Here is a 23593-nt window from a genome sequence, read left to right on the forward strand (position 1 = left end):
AATGCCTAGCTAATCTTTCTATTTTTTAGTAGAGATGGGATCTCGCTTTTGCTCAGGTTGGTCTCAAACTCCCACCTCAGTCTCCAAGAGTGCTAGGATTATAGGCATAAGCCACCACACCCAGCCACAATAAAGTACTTTTAATTAAGGTAAGTTCAAGTTTCTTAGACATACTGCTATTGCATACTTAATAAAGTATGGTGTAAACATAACTTTTATATGTTCTGGGAAACCAAAAAATTCATGTAACTTGCTTTATTGAAATATGTGACTTATTGCAGTTGTCTGGAACTGAACCTACAGCGTCATTGAGATATACCTGCATGTGGTTTGTCATTGACCAAAATACCGTAATGCAGCACACAGTTATAAATTCTTTCTCTGAGCCATTTCTTTCCTCTCACATTATATTGTGCGCATTTAAAAGTAGCCATGTAGCTTCTTCAATATTTTGCTTAGAAATTTCTTCAGCCAGATATGTGAGTTCATTACTCTTAAATTTCAACTTTCATAAGGCCCTTGGATATGGACACAATTCAGCCATGTTATTTGCAGTTATATTATAAGGATGGCCTTTATTTCACTTTCCAAGTCTGGTCTACTCTACTCTCAATACCACCTGAGACCTCATTGGGATGGCCCTTACTGTCCCTATTTCTATCAATATTCCGATCATGGCCATTTAAGTGATCTCTAAGAAAATTTAGGCTTTCCTTAGTTCTGGGGTCTTCTGAATTCCCTCACCAGAATTACCCTTAATGCTTTATTCATGGAAAGCTTTCATGTATTAATATTTGATAAAGCAACAAACTGTCATATAGTAAAAATAGCAGTTTTCTTCTCAATTTATTAGATCATTACTTTTAAGTTGCATTTGAAAAATACGCAATTTTGATTTTAAATGCATAGGAGTGATTCATAAATAGCTTTAAAAAAAAAAGGTGGGCCAGCACAGTGGCTCACACCTGTAATCCTAGCACTCTGGGAGGCCGAGGCAGGTGGATTGCCCTAAGCTCACATGTTTGAGACTAGCCTGAGCCAGAGCAAGACCTTGTCTCTAAAAATAGGCGGGCATTGTGGTGGGCACCTGTAGTCTTAGCTACTTAGGAGGCTGAGGTAAGGGAATCGCTTGAGCCCAAGAGTTGGGGGTTGCTGTGAGCTATGATGCCATGGCACTCTACCAAGGGTCAAAGTGAGACTCTATCTCAAAAATAGAAAAAAAAAGGCTCAGTGCCCATAGCTCAGTGAGTTAGGGAGCCAGCCAAATACACTAAAGCTGGCGGGTTCGAGGCCAGCCCAGGCCTGCAAAACAACAATGACAACTGTAACCAAATAAAAGCCGGGAATCATGGTGGTGGGTGCCTGTAGTCTTAGCTACTTGGGAGGCTGAGGCAAAAGAATCTCTTAAGCCCAAGAGTTTGAGGTTGCTGTGAGCTGTCATGCCACAGGACTCTACTGAGGGCAACATACTGACACACTGTCTCAAAAAAAAAAAAAAAGAAAAAGAAAAGGCTAGTGTTTTAGAAAATGTCATTTAATGTATTCCTTTAATAACTTGGGTTGTTCAAGTTATGTCTTATAGCTGCTGACACCTGCAAATAACCATGAAAATGTCCAGTGAAATAGATAGGTTTAGGCCCAGACCTCAAATAGAATAATTCAGGTGATGCCCAACCCCAGGTGATAGGCATCAAAAGGAGATTGGCCCTCACTATAACATACCTTGCCCTGTTTCCATTCTTCCATCTAGAGAAAACACTCAGAAAGTGACAACAACAAAACTTTGACAATTCTAATACTTATAAATTATCAAAAATATGAGTAAGTTGAATTCAGATAACTCCTTACTCCTTTTCTCTGACAGGGTAGGACAGTGAAATGCAACTGCAGGACATAAGCAAAAATGAGTAATATTGGCGGCACCTGTGGCTCAAAAGAGTAGTAGGGCACCAGCCCCATATGCCTGAGGTGGCGTGTTTAAACCCTGCCCCCGCCAAAAACTGCAAAAAATAAAAATAAAAAAATAAAAAATAACAATAATAAAGTGTCTTTAAAAAATGAGTAATATTAATTCAGCCTCTCAAGATAGCCCAGTGGTTGCCGGTTTGTCATGAATGGAAGTCTTTTAACTGCAAGTTTTTCAGAGATATTTATTGAAGGATATTATAGCACAGAGAAAAATCAAGCAAGATGAGGGGATAGTATTCTTTTATAAAGCTAAATCCTGTCACTTTTGCCTACAATCAACTGTTTATGCTTTGGCAGCTTTCACGGTTCTTGAGTAGTAAGAATCACTTACATCCTAACTTCTTCCTCCAGTTTATATTAAATTGTGGGAATTTAGCTAAAACTACTGTTTCTTGTCATTCTCTATTGGATGGCTTCACAATTTCTGTTTGAATTCTATCTAGGATAGCTTCTTTTCATATAATCCTGAATGGAAAGCAATCATAGGAAAAGGAACCAGTATAAAAACTAAGATGTTTGTTCTCAAATGACAGAGTCAGTACAAACTAGGAGTGTTCTTTAGGGTTTAGACATATCCCAAGATTGAAATTAAGTTCCAGTCTTTTTGGTAGAGAAATAAAATATATTCTCTCAAAATACTTCTGCAATTCTTTGCTGGCCTGGAATGCTTGCAAATAAACCTCTTTCTCTGCTGCCCCCCACCCCCCGCCTCAGTCATCTGTCTTCTCAGAGCTATTACACTGGATCATTGTGAAGAGTGAAGGGTAAGAAAGCACATGCCTATTAGTTTGTTGATGGTAATTGGGAGTCAAGGTCCAAGAAGTGATTCTTTTAAAAATAAGACACCTCATATCAGAAAAAATAAATTCTACCAATATTTACCACTATGGGTTTGAAAAATTATACCTTGTTTTATATATACTATATGCTTGAAAACACAATAATACAGCGTGTAAATATAATTTACAAATAATTCCTTTTGTTCTACTTTATACAATTATTAACTAATAAATGGAGCTTTATATTTCCAAGAATCATAAGTTTTTTAAAAAATTAAATAATTTTCTACTCTTTTTCTGTTGTGAATGTTTTGTTCCTTGGGCATGCCAGGATCTTGCTTATTATTAAAACAATGTATAAGATTGTTGTATTTTTCTCTTCTAGTACTATATAAAACTGTGGGCTATAATTAACCAGTAGAAGATAATACTTAAGTCTAATTCAATATATTTGGGTTCAATCAAATTATACTGCTAGCATTTCAAATATAGCCATTCTGCTGACTCACTGTAGAAATTCCTGGAAGACAAAAATATAAAAATGGACAAATGGGAACTGTGGCAAATGTCAAAAGACAACATTGTAACATCAATTTTTTCGAGATTTCTTTTTATAATTTTCCCATATTCTAATTGTTCTCATGTCCATGTTGGAGTCATGTTGGGGTCAATATGAAGCCCACCATAAAAATCAAACACCAATCCAGTTATCTGGTGCCTTGTATGTAATATATTGTAAGAGCAAGGAATGGGAGCAGTCAACCTCTGGTGTAGGCAATAAAGACTATGTTCTTTGTAGAAAATTTAAAAGCAGTAAAGGCTATGAAAAGTAAGTCTGCTTTTATGAGCAGCAATGACAGTGATAAAAATATTCCTCCTTATTGGGCAGAGGGTCTCACTACTTTACCCATGATATACCACTGCCCATATATGCTCAAAAATACTACATACATACACAGTGCACTTGAAATGTTTTTTGCCAAAGGATCTCATTCTCACTTCTATTTTCAATTTTTGAAAATATAAATGTAAAAGAAGAATATGTTATCAGGACTAAAGGATGCAGCCTACAACCAGTTCTAACAGTACAAATGTAAAATACGTGAATATGCAGACATGAGTGACTTTCTACTTGTACTTTCAGATATTCGTACACCTCTGTTTTAAAGTCATAAGTACGTACCTAAATAACTGAAAGATCAAAACATGTCATACTTGTATTTAATGGATGAGAATCTGTGTTGACCACAGAATTGAATTCCTACTATTAAATTCATTTTAAAATTTAGTATAAAACTTTTTTTCCATATAAGGCATTTGAGAATAATGCTATTCTCAAATAAGCATTCATCACTTTATAAACAAGGCAAATGGCTAGTGGAAATATAATCCACACACATCCTTGGACTCTGAGTTTATGAAGATAAGGAGAATTGAGGGACCAAAAAATTACATGAACAAAAGAAAACAAGCATAAAGCACAAAACCACCTTCATCAATGTTCTCACATCTATGGTTCCCATAACTATAGAATTTTCCATCTCTGTTATCTATACTACTGTGGAGTTAGGAAAGGAACTAGTACTTCAAGGCAAATATTTTTCCTTTTGAATGTTCTGTTATAGGTAGAGAAAAAGAAAGAACAAAAAAGAAAACCACGACATTTTATATACATGCAAAAAAGGCAAACACAATGACAGAATGTTTAGACTAAGGAAAGCATATGAAAAAGAGTAAAATCTATTATATATGTAAAAGACTAATTTTACTTGCCTTAGGAATGTGCCTCATTTTTATCTTTCCCTTGTGAGAGCACTGACAACTGACAAGAGTGATCAGAGATCCACTTCCAGAATATATTATTCAAGACATTATTTACATATGAGTTTGCATATGTGCACAAAATATAGCATAGCATATAAAGGATCTCTATGTTTAACTAAAAGGAAAAAAAATATCTTTCTTATTTAGAAATCAACTTACATTTGAATTATCAAACCTAATCATAGTTGGTCTGATATAAATTTTCTTGCTTTTTTAGTGAGTTGGCTTTTGGGAAGTAATGTGTTTATATTTCCATACGTAAAACAAGTATCTGTTAATTTCTTAGACAAGCAGGATTCCAGTATCAGAATACATTCCTACATGAATTATTTCTAATTAAGGCATAGCGTGTTACTTAATCTTATAAGAAATTTACAGTTAGGATCTTAATATATATTTGTTAATAAGTATGTAAGTGCTGTCTTTTGTTAGAGGCACTGGCCTTTTGCATATATGGATATATATATCTGTATATCCATATATGCATGCCATATAAACTAAAGGCAAAAAGAAAAAGGAAAGCTAGCTGAAAACCAGAATCTGACTTCAAATAGTCCTGGTAAAAATAGAATTTCCAATTTATTTTAAAAACTAGTAGTTTGAAACTTAAAATGTCTTATTGGGCTGAGGTTATAAATTATTCCATTCCCAGATAAGTCCACAGAAATCTATTTAACCCATAATTTAAATGAACTTTAGTACCATGCATAAGAGATTAAAGAAAAACCTGTTTACCTATTTAGAAGTTTGTTTTTATTTTCTTTTCCTATAGGACCTGGTTTTTACCAATAAGACTAAGAGCTAGTAACTAGAAAAAGAGAAGCCTTATGTCTTTGAGCAAGGATGATATTTTGGGTCTTAGGTGAGACAGTCAAGGTCAACAGCAACAGAGGAAAGGACAAAAGAAAAAGGTCTCTGGCAGCATCAGGCAGGGAAAACAAATTCAGCAAGGAAGTGGGTGCATCGATAAGTCAGGGTGATTTTGCTACTGCCCTCACCTAAACATTACTTAGTTTAAGAAACTCAACTTTCATTTACCAGTGAAAGTTTAGAAAAGTGACACAAATAACAATATAAGTAACAAAATAATACCCCAGGGCACTATGATGGGGTGTTTTCCTATGATTAAAAAATATTGTGAAAAAGCACAAACTATTATTTGGTGGGAAGACTATTTGGTTCTTAATTACTAACTAAATTGTATATCAGACAATAAGATTTCTACCAAAAAAAAAATTTTAGCAAAAATTTCATTTATATATTTATAGACCCAGTGCAGTTTGGCTTGCCTGTTTGCAAAATCTGACTAAGCAGCTTGTAGAAAAAAAAAATCTCAGACTTAAGAGCCATCAGATTATTAGCTAAAGACCCTTTGGCCAGACTTCAGACTTTATAGATATACTCCATGTGACCAGATATGTCACAGTATCCTGAAAAGAACCAGAATTCTTTTCCTTGAAATGTTACAATGCATTAGTGTTATTCTCTTGCTTCCCTGTTCCATGGAATTGCATCCATTCTTCCAATTTTAGTAGCATAATGAGAGATAACAGTGCATGCACAGGGCAGAGAGATGAAAACTTATATTCTGTGGTATTAACAAACCAATAACATAACATTATAAGTAAAAAACAATTCCAAAAACAGAGCAGAGCAGTCTTAAAAAGTCAAGACTCACTACCCAACTTCTGTGGGATCTGAGGTCTGTAAATTAACCTCAATCCATAAACGTGACGGGTTGTCTTAGCCCACAGACTGCATTTTGGCACAATTCAGCTGTGCCAAAACATATGCAACAGATGACACTCCCTCTGACCCAAGCAATGTTTAGCTGGATATTTTTAAAATAACAGTATAGTTGTATTTAAGAACAGCAATATACTTATAATATACTTTTACATTATATAATAATATACACTTGATGGATATTTTAGTCTGTTAGTTTTGTTCTTCAGTTATGCTTGGGAAAAATTTTAAGCGTATTTATAAGTGGAAATATCAAATATTAGAAAACATGTTTGTTTGATTATATAAATATAAATTAAAACTCCCCAAATATACTATGGAAGATATATACAACTCTAGTATATAAAAGGATTGGAGAATCCTTCCTCCCCTTCTTTATCCTGAGGGAAGAGATAGTGAGTTTCAACTTTAATCGAAAGTTAAAAAGGATTAGAAAAAGGAATCTTTTTACATATCTACTAAATTAAAACCTCTGTTGTTAAATGTTTAAGTTTTTAAGTCACTTGGTTTCCTAGATACTTCAATGGAGTCAGCAGTCATTGATCCAACCCCAACTCCAAGACTGGAACGTCGTAATGATACCTCCAAGGCAGAAATTTGACGTAATTCTTTACGACACAATTTTACAGGTGTAACACCATGAAGTTGTCCCACATTTTCCACAGGTTGAATTTGGGATGATGGTCCACAGTAAGATTTTGTAAACCGATTTTCATCTGTTTCTGTTTTATCTTCATTGCTTAACAAATGCCCACTGGGGGGTGCTAAAGAGCTATAAATGGGAGGCAATTCTGTGACTTCTTCCCCAAGCTTCTGATGATTTGGTTGTGTTCTTAAACTGCTTGCCGAACTGTCCATTTCTATTTCTTTTCCAATTAATTTCAGACTTTCAGTTCTGGATGCCCATTTTAAGTCTTCTGAAAGCATGCCTGCTTCTTCTGGGTTTAGGACTCCACTTCTAGCATCATGATCTAAAAATAATTCCCAAACCAAGATATTAGAAATTATTTCCAGGCATTTCAATTCTAATACCTAACATAGCTACGTTATTATCATTTGATATATATATACATGTTTTCCAAATTTTTATTAAATTCTTTCAGATGAACAGATATATGAATATGAATAATTCTAATTTTCTTATAGCTATCTTGCTAATTCAGAACTTTAATTTATGGAACAAAGTTGAGAAATAGTCTTCTAGTGATTTTGATGCTCCCTAGAAACACAGGAGTGCTTTGGGCCTCTCTGTTGCCTTTCCATGCCTGCCCTTTCTTGAGCTTGCCACTAGTGAATTCCAAATCCAGGTCAAGTGAAGCAGCACTGGATAATATTAGCTCTCCCCCGTAGCTCCAGGGAAACCTCTGGGACTTGGCATTATATGTGTGAAATCTGGTTCTGGTTGGCACTCCTAGCGTGATAGGAGGGTTCTGCTGTCTGAATATCCTCTGGCGTTTGTGCCACAACCTCCACCAACAGAATGAACATGACAGAATATCCCTTCAACTCAAATATCCAAAATCGAACACAAAAACTTGCTTACGGTATAGGTACTAAACCGAATATGATGAAAAATGTCATCCTTAACATATGTTGATACATGATTAACATACTTTTCATTGCAAAAGCAAAGTTTAAAAGCAGAGGATGCACATTAGCAAATCCCAAGCCAAATCTATCTCACAGACATGTTTTACTCAGCTTGTAATGCTCTTAATTCTTCACTCAAAATTTAAAAATTGGGAAGTTTCATATAAAAATACAGATTTCCAGCTTTTCTAGAGAGGTTAGAAAAGCTAATGATTTCTTAATAGCTACCGCAACTGAAGTAAGGTTGCCACTGCCAGTTTAGATGAATGTCTACATCACACCCTTTGGCTTCCTCAGTTCCTTCAGGCATTCTAATTTGTAACCCTTGGTTTAAAACATAACTGACTTTCTAGTTTTTAAAATTCTGTCAAAAGAAACAACCTAAACTAGCAAATGACAAATCCTTATGTGGAACTAAAGCAGATACTAAGCTGACTACAGGCAGGGGCTCCCAAATTTTTTTGTACATTAGAGTCATTGGGAAGCTTTTAAAAATCCTGAGCGACGGCTCGGCGCCTGTGGCTCAAGCAGCTAAGGCGCCAGCCACATACACCTAAGGTGGCGGGTTCGAATCCCCAGCCCAGGCCCGCCAAACAACAATGATGGCTGCAACCAAAAAATGGCCTGTGGTCCCAGCAACTGCCGAGACTCCCAGCTACTTGGGAGGCTGAGGCAGGAGACTCGCTTGAGCCCAGGAGTTGGAGGTTTCTGTGAGCGTGATGCCATGGCACTCTACCCAGGGGGATAGCTTGAGGCTCCATCTCAAAAAAAAAAAAAAATCCTGAGCGGCTCAGCGCCTGTAGCATGGTGGTTAAGGTGCCAACCACGCATACCGAGGCTAGTGGGTTCGAACCTAGCCCTGGCCAGGTAAGCAATGACAACTGCAACAGAAAAGCAGGCAGGTGTTGTGGCAGGCACCTGCAGTCCCAGCTACTTGGGAGGCTGAGGCAAGAGAATCATTTAAGCCCAAGAGTTTGAGGTTGCTGTGAGCTGTGATGGCACAGCACTCTAATGAGGGTGACAGTGAGACTCTTAAAAAAAACAAAAACAAAGTCAGCACATTTACCCATCTGACATGAAAGAAAAAAAAATCCTATATCCCAGGTCACAGTGTCTGGGGCAGTGAGCAAGGCCTCTATTTTGTAAATATAATGTGTGAAAAAGCAGAGATGGGTTCATTATCACAATGAACCCCTTGGATTCTTCACAATAGGAAGTTTCCCCTCTTCCAGAATTTTATAATTAAAGGAAAAATCTAGGGACAGATTAATTTGCTCATGATCATATGAGTAAAAGAAGTTGGGATTCTAACCCAGATCTTCATACATATAGTTTTACAATAATTTAAATTGTTAGGATAGTTTTAAATAAAAGTGGAGAGACTGCATATTCATAAAAATGTTAGAAAACAGATATATACACTATAATAGAGGTGTGTCCACCATGTGGACTAAGACATTTTAGTCAAATGTTTAATTTTTCTGCTATTTGAAAATACCAAAAATATATTTAAAATATGGTGGGCAGACAATGAAAAGGCTATTATCAAAACTCAGAGAATTGAAGATGAAGACAATTATATATTAACTAAGGTATTGATTATTAAGCATATAAGATACTTTATAGAACTTAAGAATATGGTATATGTAGTATTGTAAAGTAGAATATAGCATAAACTACATCCCCAACATGACTTTAATTTTATTTTTTTAAAGCATGGGGAAAATATGAAAAGAATTATCCTGTAATGTGGGTAGGAATATGCGTGACATTTCCTGCATCTTCAGAATGTTCTATAATGACTGTATACTATTTTAATTTTTATTCACTCTTCCACTTGTTTATTTATTTTGAAATAGAGTCTCGCTCTGTCACCCAGGCTGGAGTGCAGTGTTCTCATCATAGCTCACTACAGCCTCAAACTCCCAGGTTTAACGATCACAAATGTATACTTTTACTGTTATTTTTATTATTATTTAATACATATCTCTTTTGTAATAATCGAAGGCTTAATTTAATATGAAATAGGAAAACAACAGCTATCTTAGATTATCAGGTTAAGAATTAAATGACTAAGGACTATAAAAAGCCCCTGGCATGTGGCCAGTAATCAATAACTGATTGTTTCCTTCACATGTATAAATTTGCTCATTCATTTGTTCACTTATCATATGGTTCTGTCTTAGACAACTCCACAGAGACAAACAGGAGTTGAATGTTTCATTCTAAATACCTCTATACACATCTGTCATGACTTTACTAAATGCTAGAGAAATAGCAAATAACACTAAAAAATCTTACGTTCTGATGGTGCTAGTTGCTTCCGAACTGCTTCCCCTACAAGTTCCTTGAGTTTCTTCTTAAGATGTCTGCTGGTTTTCTTATAGAAATAAAGATCTTTTTCCAACTGCTGGATTTTATATTCATATGTTTTTAAAGTTTCCACAATGCCTTCTCCATCTTGCTCTATAAAACAGAAGTTTACTATTTAAAATCAGTTTTAAATAAATGATTCAAACTGTGTTTTAACATAATCCCCAGAATGTATTAAAAAGATCAGAAATATGTTACATATATTGATCACCTAAATGGATTTGTTTTCAGCTATAATTTGGATTCTTCTGCCTATAAAATTTTTCAAAGACTGAACCCTTAGTTACCTTCTCCACCTTAACTTTAATCACCACAGTTTTATGATTCATAAGCATTCCTTTTTTTTTTTTTCTTTTTTTGAGACAGGGTTCTTGGTTGCCTGAGCTAAAATGCAGTGGCATCATCATAGCTCACTGCAACCTCAATCTCCTGGGCTCAAGAGATCCTATAGCTGGGCCTATTAAGTGCATACCACAATGCCTGGCTAATTTTTAAAAAAGTTTTTGGAGAGAGGGGTCTCACTATGTTGCTTAGGCTGGTCTCAAACTCATGTAGTCCTCTAACCTCAGCCTCCGAAAGTGCTGTGCTAGGATTACAGATATAAGCCTCCACATCCAGCCTTCATAAGCATTTTCTTTTTTCTATAATAGCTACCAACTAGACTACTTATCCTTAATATAGCAAAATGTGTTTTCTACAAAAATTTCACATATTTGGAACTCTATCCATCAGCTGCATTTGTGTTTTATTTAAGGTTTATGTCAGGAACTATGGTTATATGAGAAGTCAAAAGCCTGGGGCTTATAGGTCCAAGAAATATATAGCAAAAGACCCCACAAAAACAAAAACCTGTTTTAAAAGGCTATAAATACTAAATTGCAAGGAAAACATCACAGACAAAGAAGTGGGAAAACAGCCATTATAAGTTCTAGTTTATACCACAACAACTTAAGCTTCTAATTAATAGTTAAGAGTGCCTAACACTATCCACATTGGGTTATGCTCTAGAATCAGTAAAATACAGTGTTACTGTTCCTTCAGAAAATATACTTTCAGGCCTATTTTCTCATGGTGGCTTATTTCTAAAATGTTCCTACTGGTTTGTAATTTTCTTTTGTTATAATTGGCTGTTTTGTAATTTCATTTAAATATATCTGTCTATTTTAAATTACCCTCATCTTGTTTTTAAGTTAATGCTATAAGTAAGAATTCCCATAAAATACATAAATTAATTAACATATAATTTAATTTTATGTCTCATATTGTGCTGAAATTCATAAGTTTTTACCATTTTAGTTACAACTTTGTGATGAAAACTTGTACAGGCTCAGTGCCTGTAGCTCAAGAGGCTAAGGCTCCAGCGACATACACCAGAGCTGGCAGGTTGGAATCCAGCCCAGGCCTGCCAAGTCAACTATGACAATTACAACCAAAAAATAACCAGGCATTGTGGCTGGGAGGCTGAGGCAAGAGAATCGCTTAAACCCAGGAATTTGAGGTTGCTGTGAGCTGTGATGCCACAGCATTCTACCCAGGGTGACAGCTTAAGGCTCTGTTTCAAAAAAAAAAAAAAAAAAAACTTGTACAGCTTTAAAGAAATCAGTGATTTTCTTTAAAGAAATCAGTGATTTTTTTTTTTAAAAATGTTTTGATTTGGCTATAGTATGAGCTTTTGTGGTATAATTCCAGTTACTTTTAAAAAACATGAAAATACTATTAAAATGTCATGTTTAGAGACTTGAGACAGAACTGAGGTAAGAAGAGCATGTTTAATTGCAATATGATATCAAGGAAATCCTATCATTAGGCAGTCAGTTGGTTACAGAACTAACTTAGAGACAATTGCCTCAGCACTCAAATTCATATATTTTCCAATTTTCTACTTGGTTTCTTCTTCCAGACCCTTTTGACACATTTTCAGCTATGGATTCATGAGAATCAAGACTAAAGCAACCTGGATTCCAACAGGAACAGTATCACCAGGCAGTGATTTAGTTCCCATATCAGCTATTTGTATAAGGCCATATGCCCAGGTAACACTGGCCCAATTGCTCTACATGGGAGTTGATGGTTCAACTATTGCTTGCTGATAACGGTAGGTGTCCATTAATTATAGACTAATTTTGACCTAAAATATAACCTTCTCAACTGACAATTATAGGAAGAAATAGAACTAGGAATATGACAGAGCCTATCACTTTATTTTTGTGAATGAAAAATAACTTAAATGTCATAGCATTATATCTCTTAGAAATAGAAAAATTTTTCAAAAAGCCAGAAGTAATCCCACATTTCTATATAAAAACCAGACTGATAAAAAACTAACAGTGTTGTGGCAGTTCTTATGAGTGTGCTGGAGGCAGGCAGAAGGGATGACATTTCACGCATGAATAGCCTGGCCTACAACAAAGTCAACTGTTCCAAAATGTGGTAACCCAAACATGCAAAGCCCCCAAACGTGTATCAATAGTAACTATTTAAACATGTTGGGATTTTAAGTGACCAAATTCCGTCATATCTTCCTTCCTCACCTATACTTCACCTTTTCGTAACTGACAAAGAGGGTCAGTTACCTTTGAAGTGATGCAACAGCAACTGCATCTTTTGCTCATGTTCCTTTTGCTGGAGGGTTAGTCTCCGGTCACACTGCAATTTCACATGGTCCAGTGCAGATTCCAACTCATGAACCATATTATCCCGTTCCAGAACCTTCATTTTCATTTCTTCATTATGTAACTGTTGTTTCCGGTCAGCTTCTCGCAAATTAACCACCTAGAAAATACATTTTTGACCTTTTAAGTATGTCTGAGACAGCCTAATATGATAGCTTTATCTACTTCTCTTAGGCTACATAAAGATGAACTTGATCAACCTCCATAATACAAGGGATTCTTATCTTGCCAAGGTACTGGGAACTTAGGTAAAAGCTTGGTAAAACATCCACAAATAACCTAGCAGCCTTTTAAATTTGGGGGGATTCTGAATTAGTAACTTTTTTTTTTTTTTTTTGAGACAGAGTCTCAATGTGTCACCCTTGGTAAAATGCCATGGTGTCACAGCTCACAGGAACCTCAAACTCTTGGGCTTAAGCGATTCTCTTGCCTCAGCCTCCCAATTAGCAGGGACTACAGGCACCTGCCACAACACCCAGCTATTTTTTTGTTGTTGTTGCGATTGTCATTGTTGGTTAGCAGGCCCAGGCCGGTTCAACCCACCAGCTCCGGTGTATGTGGCCAGCTCCCTAGCCACTGAGCTACAGGTGCTGAGCCAACACTTTTATTTTTAATATAATGTTCCAATAATCACCCTTCCATAATTTCTTAAATATGATCTCTGAAGTTTACATTTTAAAATTCTCTAACTCTTTTTCTCTAAACTAAGTGGATACCGAGATGCTAAAGACTGTTGTATAACAATCTAGATAAGATATTTCTCAGTTTTTACTTCAAAATGGGTAAGTGACAGAATTTTTTAAACTGTAAGTATAGAGTTCACTTCCAGGGGACACATTTTGTCTCCCAGGTTCTTCTCTGCTTATATGAAGTAAAAATACATCAGACAGTTTCTGTGTCACACAACTTATTAATGATCTAATAACTTTCTCTCCAGAAGCATACTCATTAATACAAAGGGTTCCCAGGATCAGAAAATCCACTGACCTTGGCAGAGGTGCCTTGGGTTAAGAATTCTTGTCTAAGACCACCATAAAAGCGTTACCTAAATCAGAGCTTAGGAAAATACTGTATTTTTCTGCCCTCCAAACACAAAGTGATAGGATGTACTCTCATCAATAATAGTAGCTTACTACTGACAGCGATTATCTAAGAGGAAACTGCATATATAATGAAATGTTTTCATTTCATTTTTCATCTTTATTTCACAGAATTAGAACTTTATTTTAAAATTTCAGTATTTATTTTTCCTTCATTGTTTATTCCCACAAATTGAATACACTTTTCAGAGAAAAGAGTTACCTAGTTGTCTAATACTTCATAATTCTTAAGTGGGAAAAGACGTTAGAGAAAAGATATAGTTCTTGATGTTAAGAAACATCTCTGGATCAATAAATGGTCAAATTTGTATAAAAACAAATATTTTAACTGATTCAAGCACATGCAACTTAATAAAACCCATTAGTATCTTTATCACTGATACACCGCTTCAACTCCATTTCAACTCACACAGTGAGAAAGTACAGGTTCCATTCCCCTACAGCACTGAAGGAAGGGGAATCCAACCTGAAGGGCCTTGATTTTTAAAGAATGTTACGTAGAAATATCCAAATCTAAAAAACATCTGAGAAATAATGAGCAAGGACTATAACTTAAATTTTTTAGTTTTTAAAACTATTTCAAAAAGGCTTTTTATTGAAAGGCCCTAGAATATTAAGAAGCTCACAAAGTTAGAGTTGTCTATTTGGATAATCACAAAGCTTTCAGATGACAACATTCAGTACTATAAAGGTAGAAATCATGCTTAAATTTGTAGCTGCACCATCAAATCTTTGAGCTTTTCAATTTCTTTCAAAATGCAAAGTAAACATGGATACATAAGCATCTTGACTCCCCTTTATAAGAAAAATATTCTGTCCCTCAAGAACAAACCTTATTAAAATATCTGAACAGAAGAGCTCTAATCTCAACAGGACTCAGGCAAGTTAGCTTTTCCAGGATATTTGCTTCACTGTGAGAGAGGTTTTGGAATGATGTTCTAATTGCGTTCTGGCGACTCTGGATACTTTCATTCTTGTATTCAATGGCAGCTTCCAAAGCGTCAATCCCTTCTTCAAGTTGTAAAAGAACATGTTCTTCCTAGATGTAATACAGTAGAAACCACTCATTTTAAATGAAATAATATAACTTGGATTTTGTCATATACCTGAATCCTACTAAACTATTTGAGTCTAATAGACATTGTTGCTCTTTCTCTACATTTTAATTAAATATGTTTAAGTGCTTGCTATACAGTGCCCTGTGTGTACATGTATATATATATATACACACACACATACACACACACAAAAAACTCCTCAAATAATCATTGAGTCCTCACAATATACCTTGTATAATAAAAAGGAATAGGCAATAGTTTAGGAGAGTTCTGAAATGTTCCAAGATCATACAACAAACACTAATCACCTAATCCAATGACTACACTTGAACAAAGATTCAGCCCACAGGATTAGTAGTGTTGTCATTTATCTCCTTCCAGAGTGCATGTTGTATGTCAGCATTTCCACTAGTGAGACCTAGGGATCCCCTGCTATCCTTTCAACTGTTCGAACAATACATTGCTAGGAAGGAAAGAAGAGATTCATTTAGAATAAGTTATTAAGAATTAAAAATAAAAATCAGAGGAGAGTCTCTGAGGAGAAAAACACAGTATAGGATATGAAAGTAATGAGGACTTAAGGATGTGAAACATTTCCTAAGGTTCTTCTGCAATATTATATATAAAAGGGAAAATACAGCTATTAAAAATAGTAGCAGTATAACTTTTTTTCATATATCAGAGAATTCCTCTGTAGGAAAAAAAAATCTGATAAATCTCTGTCATATAGAAAACCTACCAGTTCTTTTTCTTACTCCGTTCTTTTTATTAAGAGTCAAGGTCTTACTACATTGCCTAGGCTGGACTCAAGCTCCTGGGCTCAAGCAGTCCTTCCTCAGTTCAAGTGAGACTCAAGAAGACCACTCCACCATGCTTGGCCACCAGTTCTTTGAACTATCCAAATACACGTTATTTTGGAGATCCAAATCTCTGGTAAGAAATTATTTCAGATTGGATATCTGTTTCTGTACACTTATACCTGTTGTGAAAGTCATGTAAACTTTAAGCCCCTTGAGGGCAGATTGTTTTGTTCATCCTCATATTCTCAGTGCCTTATTGCCTAGCATAGTACCTATCACATAGTTTAAACTCAGTAAGTATCTGTTGAATGAGTTAAGGAAGGAAGAGGAGAAAAAAATATTTTCATGTGTCTGTGGTTAAATGACCCAAGTTATTTCTTTCCACTCCTCCCCCTAACATACCAAAGGAGAAGAGAATATGAATATTTCTGATATACCTCTAAAATGGACGGAGTGACTTCTGGAACCTATTCCAGCCAGTGGATGATTGAATAATACTCATTGAAAAAATCATTTTATAAAATCTTCTGAGTCATTTTAGGAAAAAATGTCCAACAGCCATTCTATTTCTCTATACAATGACTAACCATCAGAAATTTGATGATTTCATAACTGCTCCAAAGGAATAAAATAATATTCATCTTCTTAAAGAAAAAAAAAATTTTTTTTTTTTTTTTTGAGACAGAGTCTTACTTTGTCGCCCTTGGTAGAGTGCCGTAGCGTCACAACTCACAGCAACCTCAAACTCTTGGGCTTAAGCTATTCTCTTGTCTCAGCCTCCCAAGTACCTGGGACTACAGGCGCCCACCACAACGCCCGACTATTTTTTTGTTGTAGTTGTCATTGTTGTTAGGCAGGCCCGGCTGCATTTGAACCCACCAGCTCCAGTGTATGTGGCTGGCTCCCTAGCCACTGAGCTACAGGCGCCAAGCCAGGAAAAATATTCTTAAATACTGAAAGGTACAGTAGAACCTTTGTAGTGGACCACCTCCCTACACTGACCACCTTCTGAAGTTGACCTAATTTTCACAGACCAGACATGCACTACATGTATGTATCAGTACAGTAGGCCTTGTTCCTTATGTTGACCACCTCCGTATGTTGACCAGTTTGTTACAGTCCCTGGAGGGTCAACTTACATCTACTAAGGAGAATGAATAAGAGGAGCCACAAAAGAAACTGAATTATCTAGGAAAAAAACAAAAAAAAGAGGGTGGTGCCTGTGGCTCAGTGAGTAGGGTGTTGGCCCCATATACCGAGGGTGGAGGGTTCAAACCCAGCCCTGGCCAAACTGCAACAAAAAATAGCCAGGCATTGTGGTGGGCATCTGTGGTCCTAGCTACTTGGGAGGCTGAGACAAGAGAATCACCCAAGCCCAGGAGTTGGAGGTTGCTGTGAGCTGTGATGCCATAGCACTCTACCAACGGTGACAAGGTGAGACTATCTCAAAAAAAAAAAAAAAGAATTACCTAGCCAGGTGCAGTGGCTCATACCCTGTAATCCCAGCACTTTGGGAGACCAAAGAGAGAGGATTGCTTGAGGGTTCAAGACCAACCTGAGCAACATAGTGAGAGACTCTATCTCTTATCAAAAAAATTTTAAAATTAGCCAGACATTGTAACATGTGTCTATAGTCCCAGCTACCCAGGAGGCTAAGGCCAAAGGATAACTTGAGTACATGAGTTCAAGGCTATAGTAAGCTAAGATCACACACCTGCACTCCAGGATGAGCAAAAGAACAAGATCCTGGTTTTGTTTTTAAAAAGTAAATCCAAAGAATATACAGTATACAGTAAGTCCTCACTTAAAGTCATCAATAGGTTCTTGGAAAATGGAATTTTAAGTGAAACGATGTATTTTTTTCTTTCTCATCAATGTTATAAAAAAACAATGATGAAGGAAAAAAATGATATTGGGGGACCTGCCATATGTTGTTTTACTTAAATTCATATCTGAGGACTTAACTATTTAACTTTTGAACTCATAGTGTGATTATACTATTTTACCAAAAACAAATGTGAAAAGTTTGCCTTTACATGTGGCTGAGAACAATTTAGCATAAATTCAGTTTCTATAGTGTTGGATCTAGATTAAGGAAGTACCAACATGATATAAGGTAGTGTGAGTGTAGAACACTGAAGATAGTTTATTCCAGTGAGGCTGTAGCACATACAGACAGTCCTCGAGTTACAAATACCCAACTGATATACAACTCATACTTAGGAACAGAGATTGTTACGAACAGGTAACAAGTAAATGTACCTGTTCCAATTTATATACAAATTCAACTTAAGCACAAACCTGCAGAACCTATCCTGACATACAACTTGCACTTATGGAGACTATCACAGATAATAGGTAAGTGTATCCGTTCCAACTTACATACAAATTCTAATTAAGAACGAATCTACAGAACCTATCTTGTTTGTAACTCAAGGACTACCTGTAAACATTTGTGGTTTCCTCTAACCTAACAGTAGGTATAGTTTGACAAGTGAGAATGGGAGATGTTTCAGGGATGAAAATTTGCCATAACACAGCTATGATTTAATAAAAAATAAATAAATAAAGTAGTCAAACTCTTAGCATGTTTTACCTACTTTGGGGCTTCACAGAAATAGAATAATGCTATATATATTCTTTTGTGTAAAGCTTCTTTCACTCTGGCATAACATTTTTGAGATGCATCCATGTTGTTGCTTGTATCAGTAATTTAGTCCTGTTTGCTGTTTGGAAATGTTTCATTGTAAGAACATATGACAGTAGTGTGTTGTCTTATTAAAGAACACTTGGACTGTTTTCAGTTTGGGGTTATTATGAATAAAGCTTCTATAAACATTAAAAAAAAGAGTTGATTATGCTTTTTGACAGAGTGCCACTTTTCAGACTTCAGTGTGAACCTAGGAGCTTGTCGAAATTCTCATTTGGCAGATTCTGATTTGGCAGGTCTGGAGGGGCCCTGAGGATCTGCCTTTCTACCAAGCTTCCAGGTGATGCTGTTGCTGTTGGTCCAGAGACCACACTGTAGCAAGGACCTAAGGCACTGATGGACCTAAAGCCCACACATTTCTGATCACAAATTCCTATCAGTAAAAAACAACAACTTGAGCAAGCACTTCATATATGAGTATGTATATTTCTCTATAAATTATATGAAATATTTAGTCAGGCTCGGCGCCTGTGGCTCAAGCGGCTAAGGCGCCAGCCACATACACCTAAGGTGGTGGGTTTGAATCCAGCCTGGACCCGCCAAACAACAATAATGGCTGCAACCAAAAAATAGCCGGGTGTTGTGGCGGGCACCTGTGGTCCCAGCTACTTGGGAGGCAGAGGCAGGAGACTCGCTTGAGCCCAGGAGTTGGAGGCTGCTGTGAGCTGTGATGCCACGGCACCCTACTCAGTGGGACAGCTTGAGGTTCTGTCTCAAAAAAAATAAAATAAAATAAAATAGGGTGGTGCCTGTGGCTCAAAAGGGTAGGGCGCTGGCCCCATATGCCAGAGGTGGCAGGTTCAAACCCAGCCCCGGCCAAAAAAAAAAATAATAAAATAAAGTATTAAACATAATAGTTCTTCCTATACCCCACTTACTAAGCAAATACTCTTTATTACTAGAAAGCCAAAGTTCAAGTATTTTTTTTTTAAATATGGAACGCTTCATGAATTTGCATGCCATCCTTGTGCAGGGGCCATGCTAATCTTCTCTGTATCATTCCAATTTTAGTATATGTGCTGCTGAAGCAAGCACAAAGTTCAAGTATTCTTTTTTTTTCTTTTTGGTTTCTCATTCTACAAAAAAATGAAGTGATTTATCTATAGTAATTTGTTGAGTAATACTCTATTACTGTAGTGATTGAAAATCCTTCTATCACTTCCTATAAAGTACCCAAATCAAGAAAATTATTTTAATTTACTATGGAAAGAGAGAATAAACCTAAGAAAGTTTATAGACATCAAGACAGCAAACCATTCCACCTACATTTCATTGCTATCTTATGTCACATTAGAATCTCATGTTCTTGATCATCTGCTATTGACAGATTTATTTGGGAACATTCATCTTGGCTTTAAAATAGTGGTGAGAGCAGAGTCTGCTTCAGAGCTGTCCTAAAAATGAACCAGTAATGTAAAAAGAGGGTGCATGGAAGCTCACATGACTCAATGGAACCCTCCAATTGTAGAAGGGTTGGTAATCTCTCAAACCAATCAAGAGTGGTTGCTAAATAGGTATTATGAATAGTACTATATTTTCACAAGTCTGTAAAATAGTATCTTTAGATACAGAATTCCATATGAAATAGAAACCTAAATGTAACAGAACTCTACCCTTCTGCACACGTAATCTGTTCATTCCCATCTCTGTGCCTTATTTAAGGATTTCTCTCCAAATGGCCTTCTTCTGTATATCTGCTAGTATGTAACATGTTTTTCATGATCCAGGTCAAGATTCCAATCCACTCAGGCAGCCTTGGTGAATCTTCTCCCAATCAATCACTGCATTCATTGCTTTGCATAAATAATTTAAGAAGTATAAGTATAACACGTATGTTATTTGTAACTTGCTTTTTTATGTTGCTCAGGGTTTAGAGTTTTCTTACACTGTATTTCTCTCTCTCTTCCCAGATAAAGAGTATGAATTTCTCAAGAGAAGCATAACACTTTCTACTTTTTTTATTTCTTCTGTAGGGCCTACTGGGCAGGCAAAATTCCTTAAATACTTAACTTTAGCTGTAATCCTAGGCTCTCATACCTTCAAATTTACAAACCTGGGGCTCCAATCCAATACCTTGGGATAACAGCCCCATTCTGCAATCCTCGACGCAGCCACCCGACTTAAGTTATAAAAAAGGCCAGTAGGGGCTTAAAATATTCCTTTGGCTGACACTTAGCCCCAAATCAAGTTAATCTTCTATTTCTTTTATCAATTCAAAGGAGTAAAAATCTAATTTCATGCTATCCTTCCTCGTATTTCTTAAAAAGTCCCCTTAATTTCCTCTCACTTGCTCCAATCTAAAATACAAGATGCATGAAAGTATGTGATTCCCAGGTACTCACCTTCTCTTAGCAATTTTCCCATTTTGATAATGACAGGACATGAACAATAAATATTTGCAGAGAAATTTCAGGATCCAAAGTTCATCTTTGTCTGACAAAGTAAGGTATAGGTACCACTACCAGCTGAATTAAAATTTTGGAAAAAGGCAAAGTCTCAGGCAATATGCCAGCCAATAAATGAGTCATCTTTTACATAGTTTAAAAAAACAAGTGAGAGGAGCCCTATCCTCTCCTAAATGAAAATCATAACTAAACGTATTTTACTGGGATTTGGATTTTGTGCATCTGTTTGGCTGGACAAAGTATGGAATATACTCCCAAACATTGAGCCTTTCTCAACTAAGCTTCCATGGGAAGGATTAACCCTTAACAGCCTAGGTGTCTATTATATGTAATGAGTTACCTAGCGTTACTTAAGAAGTATGTATAGAGAAAAGTTAGGTGCCCTCCTTAGAAGAACTGAGAAAAGACTCCCTGAAATCATCTTCTGTATGCTATGATTTCAAGTAAGAAACTCCAGCTGAGAAGGTGGCCATACTCAAAGAATGTATTAGTTTTCTAATGCCTGGTAGTGCCAGGAAGTGGCCATAGTGTCCATAGACTACTATGTGAGGACATCTCAGTCTCTAATCACACATGGTTTATGGTGCCAAACAGGTGCCAAGTGAGTTCACTATCTCTTACAAAGTCTCAAGGAAACCAAGTTTATCAGATTTATCATTTTTATGATTATGTGAAAGAGGATGAGGAAATCACTCAAGTGATCCATCATACAGAACTTCTAGTTCCAAAGAATACTGACTTACTTCGGGTGATAACACTCTACCATTTTTAAGTTTTTCATCTGCACTGTTTCTTCGTCTCTGGAGCTGATCCTTTTCTTTCTGGAGGGTTTGAACTTGTTCTGAAATCTTTATTTGCTCCTCAGCTGTGCTTCCCTGGAGCTGCATGCTCTTTTCAGACAACTCTTGGTCCAACAAGTTTAGGCGAGTTGATATTCTCAAACTGTCTGTGCTTAAGGCCTAAAAAGACATAACCCACCAGACGCCCCAAAAACAATTACTAGAAATCCAGACTGCATGTAAATTAGGAAAAAATAAATTACTAAATGAATATATTTTTAGCTTTTTTTTGAGCCAGGGTCTCATTATATCACCCTTGGTAGAGTGCTGTGGTGTCACACCTCACAGCAACCTCAAACTCTTGGGCTTAAGCAATTCTCTTGCATCAGCCTCCCAAGTACCTAGGACTACAGCTGCCAGCCAAAATGCCTGGCTATTTTCTTGTTACAGTTGTCATTGCTGTTTGGCAGGCCCGGCCTGGGTTCAAAACCGCCAGGCCTGGTATATGTGGCCTCTGTGCTACAGGCATCCAGCCTATTTTTAGCTTTTATATTGTTTTCACCCATGGATTTTTTTTGGAGGGGAGGAGGTTCATTTTCCAAAAATCTTAAGTTAAATGCCTTTTCTAAAAAAAAAAAAGATAGATTTAAACTATGAGTTTACTACTAAGAATTGTCTTAGCTAGGTTTTGAGAAGTAGTGTTTTTCTTTTGTATTCTTTTCTAAATTGAGCTTTTCTTTCTTGGCTTGTTATATTGGAATTATGGAATTATGTCATAATTATGGAATTATGTCATAATTTCCTATGGGTTGAGATGTGGTTTGTTTAAACAATGATTAGTGGGTTTAAACATATAATTTTTTCCCTCTGATTTCATTCTGATCAGAAAATATGGCCAGCTTTATAGAGATTCATTATGGCCTAATTTAAGATAATTTGTAAAATATTTTTTCATCACAATATTTACACGTATATACCACCATAAGGTTTATAATTTTGTATATGTACACTATCATAAGGTTTATAATGTTTAAAAAGCAGTCCCTCCTCCCAAATTTTCACTCTGTCTCGCTCCCCAGAAACAGCTACCTTCAACCTTTTTAATTGTTTCTTCTGCTGTTTATGTCTATGGTTTTTTGTTGTTGTTATTGTTGTTGCTGATTTTTGAGACACAGTCTCACTATTGCTCCAGGGAAGTGCAGTGGCGTTACATAGCTCACTGAAATCTCAAATTCCTGGGCATAAGCGATCGATCTTCCTGCCTTAGCCCCCCAAGTAGCTGGGATTACAGTGCACACCACCATCCCTAGCTAATGTTTCTATTTTTGAAGAAACAGGGTCTTGCTGTTACTCACGTTGGTCTTGAACTCCTAAGCTCAAGCAATCCTCCTGCCTCTGCCTCCCAGAGTTCTAGGATTACAAGTGTGAACTACCGTGCCTGGCCTATCACCATTTTTCTAAATGGATGTTATCAATTTTAGATATTGTCTATTGACTGTGTATTATAGGAGATAAGGATTTAGTACTCTTATACTTCTTACTTCCCCTCTCCCTAAATTCTCCCAATATAAGTTAAACTTTTATAATTTTTTAGTTAAATAAATATTCATTTATATTATGACTTTGTGATTATTATTCATAAGCTGAACTATCTAGTATAAAATCTTCTATTCACTACAAGTTTCAGTACCGTATTATTTTCCTTAGTCTTTTGTTTTACCAGTATTTTTTGTATCACTTGATCAAACTTATCAGGACATTTTTCTTTTTCTTTTTTTTTTTTTTTTTT

General features: G+C 36.2%; 1 protein-coding gene and 1 non-coding gene across 2 annotated transcripts in view; both read right to left on the reverse strand.

Annotated features, from left to right (window-relative positions):
* Window positions 1-6755: 6755 nt before the first annotated feature.
* KIF27 (kinesin family member 27) overlaps window positions 6756-23593 on the reverse strand; it is a 97920-nt gene continuing 81082 nt past the window's right edge. The window contains exons 13-17 of the mRNA XM_023509134.1: window positions 21769-21984; window positions 14885-15091; window positions 12854-13052; window positions 10209-10373; window positions 6756-7288 (exon numbers count right to left, since the gene is read on the reverse strand). Coding sequence (XP_023364902.1) covers window positions 6804-7288; window positions 10209-10373; window positions 12854-13052; window positions 14885-15091; window positions 21769-21984 — 1272 coding nt within the window. The 3' untranslated portion in view covers window positions 6756-6803. The remainder of the gene's footprint in view (window positions 7289-10208; window positions 10374-12853; window positions 13053-14884; window positions 15092-21768; window positions 21985-23593) is intronic.
* LOC111722934 lies at window positions 19549-19655 on the reverse strand. Its single transcript, XR_002771563.1, has one exon. It is a non-coding gene; the product is annotated as a U6 spliceosomal RNA (small nuclear RNA).

The sequence above is a fragment of the Otolemur garnettii genome, unplaced genomic scaffold (genome assembly GCF_000181295.1).
Source record: "Otolemur garnettii isolate 467f Iridium unplaced genomic scaffold, OtoGar3 scaffold00006, whole genome shotgun sequence".
NCBI lineage: Eukaryota > Metazoa > Chordata > Mammalia > Primates > Galagidae > Otolemur > Otolemur garnettii.